This window comes from Varanus komodoensis, unplaced genomic scaffold (assembly GCF_004798865.1).
Source record: "Varanus komodoensis strain SLA01 unplaced genomic scaffold, ASM479886v1 scaffold102, whole genome shotgun sequence".
Lineage (NCBI taxonomy): Eukaryota > Metazoa > Chordata > Lepidosauria > Squamata > Varanidae > Varanus > Varanus komodoensis.
The window spans coordinates 924,443-930,870 of record NW_025335279.1 but is presented as its reverse complement, the minus strand read 5'-3'; the positions used below and the strand labels follow the sequence as shown (position 1 = coordinate 930,870).

At 46.4% G+C, this 6,428-nt stretch overlaps 1 protein-coding gene across 1 annotated transcript in view; it reads right to left on the bottom strand.

Annotated features, from left to right (window-relative positions):
- LOC123017793 overlaps window positions 1-5,589 on the bottom strand; it is a 12,884-nt gene extending 7,295 nt beyond the window's left edge. Inside the window, exons 1-3 of the mRNA XM_044419374.1 lie at window positions 5,417-5,589; window positions 3,316-3,456; window positions 1,404-1,477 (exon numbers count right to left, since the gene is read on the bottom strand). Coding sequence (XP_044275309.1) covers window positions 1,404-1,469 — 66 coding nt within the window. The 5' untranslated portion in view covers window positions 1,470-1,477; window positions 3,316-3,456; window positions 5,417-5,589. The remainder of the gene's footprint in view (window positions 1-1,403; window positions 1,478-3,315; window positions 3,457-5,416) is intronic.
- Between the last annotated feature and the right edge of the window lie 839 nt (window positions 5,590-6,428).

Sequence of the window (6,428 nt, the reverse complement as noted above, 5' to 3'; positions counted from 1 at the left end):
CCAGGATGATGTGTGTGACTGTGGTCGTGCTGAGGGGCGGCGGGGCGATGGCTATGCTCGGGCTCGGGGTGGGAGATGGCCACGATCTTTGTTGTTCTTTGTCACTTTGCTTCATTTTTCTGATTGAAAAAGATAGTTACAGAACGGATTAACCTTATTTACACTGAACCTTACGGGGAAATTTAACTTGGCTCACAACCAATCTGGATCATGACCAGCGTCCCGGAACAGATTAAGTTCATGAGCCAAGGTACCACTGTACTCCAAGTAGAATACGCTATGCAATCAAGAATCCAGGATTAATAGAATAGACATAAATCATCAATATGTTCACCTCCTCAACCTTGAGTGAGTGTGTGTGCACGGGTCTATCACATGCTCTCTTCTCTCTTGGATTTGCTCTGCTTTGCTCACTCCAGCCCTGCCTTCAAATTCCTGCTTTTTTACCACCTTCCGCCTCCACTGGCCCCGACACTCCCTCCTGAACTGCTAGGACAACCTCGACAAACTCAGAAATGGTTGCTGGACACCTGGCTGCGCAGGGAGGTGAGAAATGTAATAAGTGAAATGCGTTATAGATATTAACATGCAACACAGAAAGAGATGTGCATATAAGTTTGTATGCCCATGTTTTTATAATACTCATTGCCTTTCTAATCTCTGTAAACCAGGAAGCTTCAGCTGCTCGGCTGTTCAGAGAGGGAATAACCAAATGAAATCCAGCAGGAGGAAATAGCCTGATTGCATGTGTGGGTTGCCCTAGGTCTCGAAATGAGGCGGAGCACCATTATGTCCCCAAGCTTCAGCAGTCAAGAGGGAGATGGGGAGACTCTGGCCTCTTTTGTGTGGATCCTCAGCTCTGGGGGCAGCCTCCACAGATAGAGGACATCTGTGAACATCACCTTCTGAGCTTGCAGCACATCAGTGGCGGAGACAGAGTGGTTCTTTCAAAGCTCCTGTCACTGCAGCTCACTCACTTGGTGGCCACAGGCAACAAGGAATTGCTTGAATTCAAGGCAGCTGGCAGAAAGAGTCTGCAGCTAAGAAACCGAGCGGATGGCGATGGAAGGGCTTCCCACCCACTGTGCTGGTAGACTCCGTCCCTTCTCCACCAGCTCTCAGAAGGCTGGCAATCTTTCCCCTTTCACACTTTCCCAGCATTTACACAGCAGGTGGACATGCCTTTCCTAAGGTTTAATCACTGTCAGGAAGAGCTTTAAGTTAAACTAGACTAGACTTTGTACTCTTTTGGCCCTGCTCTTCTTGCCTTTGGCCCTGCTCATCAAGAGCATCTCCAAATGGGACGTTGGCGCTCAGGACGAAAGAGCTGCAACATCTGTTTCATGCACACTCTCTCTTCTCAGTGCAGCCCCACCTGTAACGCCTGGGTGCAAACCCCTTACCAGATTTGACTTCTGCTCTTTGCCTCCACAACTCTGTAATGATCTGGAAATGAAGAGGGAGGTCATTCCGCAGCCTGTGGGGGTAAAAGCAGAAAGAGACAGACATGGGAGCCATTCAGGATGAGGCTTTAAAACTGTGCTGCATTTATACGGGCCACGTGTGGGCAGAGCCGACCAGCACAGAGTAGGAAAGGGCTAAACACAAACACTGTCCATCATGGAGGACAGGGATTCCTCTTAAAGCAAAGAAACAGGATCGTTCATACTTCCTTTTTCAAACTCAACTTTAAAAGGAGAATCTGAAAAACCCAGAGGGTTTTTTTTTTTTTTTTGAAGTCCTGCTGAATTCTTCCATCAGAAAGTCTGTATAACGGCAGACATACAATACCTTCAAGGCCAGTTAGAAGTTGCCTCCTTAGTAAGATACAAACATGTGGCCATGGGAAGAGCTGGATGAGTTCAGGGAATATGGTTAGTTTGCACGGGAAATTTTGGTACTTGCCAGAGCTCTGCATAAGCAGAGTATGCTCCCAAAGTCACTTCCCCGAAGGCTTTGCAACACATGGCAGAGGCACTGACCTGATTCACACGTAGCAATAACTCTGAGTATGGGCTGAATATTGTGTGTTGCTGAATTGAGGGTTGTTGATGAATCATCAATTACTATTACGTGTAGACCCTACACTGTAGTTTAACTATAGGTTGTTAACTATGAACAACCCTGGAAAAGAAGTTATGGCTTGTCTGGGGGTTGTAAATTCTGCGTTCTTGTACTCTGGGACAACGTGGTGCATCTTCTGCATCTGTCATTATTGTTTTGTATCCAGAAAATACATTGCTTCATTCTCACCAGTGAGATACTTGGGAATTTTTTGTTTCTGTTGCCTATGCCATCTACCTACCAGAGTGACCTGAATAGCCTTAGGACTGAATTATGCTGGAGACCTTAGCACAGCCTTTCCCATCATCAATTTATTATTATTTATTCAATTTATATTCTTCATTAAATTAGTCTGAGGACTCTCTGAGCAAATGGTTCCTTCTAGATCAGTGGATCTCAACCTTTTCTATGCCCCACATCCCTAGAAAATGTTTGATTTCTGTTCGCATCCCCTACAAAAGCAATATCACATTTGAAGATGAAGAAGCCAAATTTCTAATTTTTGAACTGCAAACTGAAGCATACACAGTATTGTGGAATTGAACTAAAAAACCCCCTAAGCCTTTAACTCAGTGCATAATATTCAAATGTAAAATGAGCAATTAGAAACAATTGTAAACAGTAAAATCAATCCCAATTGTGAACATAAAATCCTTGACTTCTTTGTTCCTGCTTCTCAGTCACGATTTTGTCAAAACATTTTGTTTGTTTGTTTAAAGCTTTTATATCCTGCCCATTACTGTGTCTCAGGGCAAGTTTCTTGGTGATTGCAATCTGCAAGTCTGTCAGTGGATTCAGGCAATTCCCAGATTTTGTCTTGATTGACAAAATAGAACAGAATCCACATGTAAACAAAATAATAATAAAAATAGTATTGGGATCATTTCTGATAAATTGCAACACAGACTTCTTTGTTACACCCCCGAAATGCCATCGTGCAGGCACCTCAGGTTGGGAGCACCTGCTCCAGATGTTTTGAACTATAACTCTCATCATCCCCAGCCAGCATGGTCTGAGATGATGGGAGTTGTGGCCTACAACACCTGGACCAGACTAGGCTGGCAAAGGCTGGCTTGATGGGCAAAAACTATGTGGGAAGGGGTGCTTGCGGTCGGTCCCTGCTCAAACTCCTGTTCTGTCAAGATCATTCGCCTGGTAAGATCTGTGAGCATTCATGCAGTTCGACAATTTTAGACTCTGGACTTACAGACCTCCCACGCTTTAGATAGTAAAGAGCATGTCCTCACTTACTTCAAAATGTGGCGAGCCAGCCGTGCTGTATGTATGGCCTCTCCTGCTCATTCTGCTGAGTGGGGCCGTGGACATCTGCCCCTAACTCCAGTCCTAATGGCACTTCTGGGTTGAGAGGTTGGAAGTGAGCATGAACGCCACCTGAGTATTTAGATTAATAAGCATGAATTCCTCTTACATCTTTCTGACCAACCCTTGGTCTGTAATTCTCTCTCTCTCTCTCTCTCTCTCTCTCTCTCACACACACACACACACACACACACACACACACACACTCACTCTCTCTCTCAATCTCTTTACACCTTCCATAGGATCTGTAATTCAAATGTTGCATCAGTTTCCAGCACATATAAGAAATTCTTAGCAGGCTTTAAAGTCAGGGTGGGCAGCTTGCAGCCCTTCAAGTGCTCTGACCTGCAACCCCCATAGCCAGAAGTAGGGAATGATGGGAACTGGATATCAAAACATTTGTAGGGCCACAGGTTACCCAGTCCTGTTTTAAATGCTTGCCCTGAAATATTATCAAGATTAAATTGCCCTGCCTCCAAAAGTTCTGCATTTCAGTAGGTTTTTGTGGAACACCTAAGCAATAATTCTATATGAGCTCAAATAAACGCAGAGGGAAGAAGAGAAAGAGGTGATGCTACTCCCAACACCCTTAAATCACACCATGGGACATGTATATCCTCCCCAAAAAGAGGTAGTCTGCATTTTTGGTCTGCTATTTTGAAGTGTTTTCCTCCCCCATTATCTAGCACAGGAAACTACTTTCCGTAACCACATACTTGCAGTTGCTGAGAAATTAGAAGTTGAGAGCATGCTAGCAAAGCAGGCAGTCTCCAGTTCAAAAAGGGAAGACTGAAGGGCCTGAGAAACCTGTCAGACAAATATATGGAGGACAGATCTAACATCCTCTCTTAGTTGCTGCAGTTTAGATGGAAAGGAGCTTTCATTCAGAGGCAGGGAATCTCTCGTTCTGCCTTTGCCCACCTGGTGACCTCCAGAGACGTTGGACTATACAGTAATAGAGTAATCACTATCATTTTCCAGCCAGTGGCCAGAGGTGGAAGCAGATGCTCCTGGATGGCACCAGGTGGATGAGGCTGCCTTGATTCCCCAGCACTGACAACCCACTCTTAGCCACCTTGACTCAGCAGTCAGTCCCACTGTTCCCGATCGGGTTTACGCCCAACAAAGCATGTTTAGGATTGCACTGCAGATTCAGACAGACTTTTCTTTAGCATGGAAGATATGTGGTTATTCCTTTTAAATACTGTGTGTTTTAAAAGATGATGGAAACCACCCAAGCACTTAAAAAACAACAAAAAAGCAGAAAGATGAAACAGATTAAAAGCCAAAGGAAAGCCTGTTGGAACCAACCTTCCAAAATACTGTTTAATCCCACATGCTTTTCCCCACAGTGGTGACCAGGTACCCCAAAGAAGAGCATGAGACAGTTGCCCCTTTCTATTCATGTTCTCTCATGACTGGGAATTCAGAGGTATAGTTTTACATCCAGGCATGCAATCAAACATACCCTTTACCCCAGGACTAGGAATGAAACACTGCAGCACATCCTCAGCATGATGCCTCACTCTGATGTGTTGGGATTCAGATCCCATCGTTCCCAGCTAGCATGGCCATTGCTAGGTAATGATAGGCATTGCAGTCCAGCACCTCTGCAGGGCACCAGATAAGGGAAAGCTGTTTGAACCAATGCTGAAGATCAAACTATACCAGCTTTCACGCCGCCACACACTCTAGAGGCGTTGGGACTACAACTCCCAGCATCCCTCAGTCAGCCATGCTGAGAGTTGTAGTCCCACTGCCTCTGGACAATGTCCCGCCAGGCTGGGAAAAGCGGAACTATGTTACTCCTCCGACGCAGAAAGTGGTTCGGTCTCCGGGATCATCCTGCCAATTCATGAGGAAAGAGGCTACCGACGCGCGACAGAACGCGTGCCAGGGGATCGTCTGCATGCGCCTAATCTTAAGTTAAAAGCGCGGCAGCAGCCAAAGGATCGAAGGACGAGGAGAAAGGTGGCGGCACTAGGGAGGCACCGGGAAGAGATTAAGAGATGGGACAAAGAGCCACTCTTACCAAGAGCCGGAGGAACTCGGGAGTTGGGTAAAACTGCTTTCGGCGGGAGCAGATCCCCTCCGCTCACGAGGAGCCGGTCCGCAGCCCAACTCTGGCGCAGCGGCGGTTCCGATGCTAGGAGGCGCGGGTGGATCTTGAGCTTTTCCTCTCCTTCCTCCGGGGGCAGGATGCGAAGGCCTAAATGCACTTCGCGGGAAGGTTGAAGACTCTTCTTCCTGCTCCCCCCCCGCCCGTGCGCCGCGGTAGCCAATGAGAGCGAAAGGAAGCCTCCCTCCCACCCTGGTATTTTTTTTCCGCGTACTCTGATTGGCTGGTGTTCGCATGGACACGAAGAGGGAGGATACACTAGTCCAACGTGGAATAGAAAAAAAAGGGGAGGGGGGAACTACAGCTCCCAAAATGCTCAGGCCTGGACTGCAAACTATCCTGCGCCGATCTATTTCTGTTATTTTCTTTTAACCAGGATTTCCCACACCCCAGCCCATGAGATGATGAGGACTAGAGACTTGCTTTTTAAAACACAAGGTCAAGATCATCCACACTTTTCTAGTCCTGATCACGATGTATGGGTGTGAAAGCTGGACAGTGAAGAAAGCTGTCAGGAAGAAAATTGATACGTTTGAAACATGGTGCTGGAAGAGAGCTTTGCAAATACTCTGGCCTGACAGAAAGCTGAACGAATGGGTCCGAGATCAAATCAATTCAGAGCCTTTCCTGTAAGAAAAAATGGGGAAATTGAAGCTGTCCTGCTTCGGGCAATCATGAGAAGGCAATCATGCTAGGGAAAGATGAAGGCGGGAAAAGAAAGGGAAACCCAAATACGGAATGGATTGACCCCAGAAAGAAAACCACGGCCTGGAATTCACACGAGCAGAACAGGGCTGTTAAGGGCAAGAAGTTTTGGAGGACTTTCATTCATATGTCACCGAGGGCACATTGCAACACACAAAAAAGCAAGAGCATTGCTGCAGTTTGAGGTGAGGCGGAGAGAGGAAAATGCAAGTCAAACACT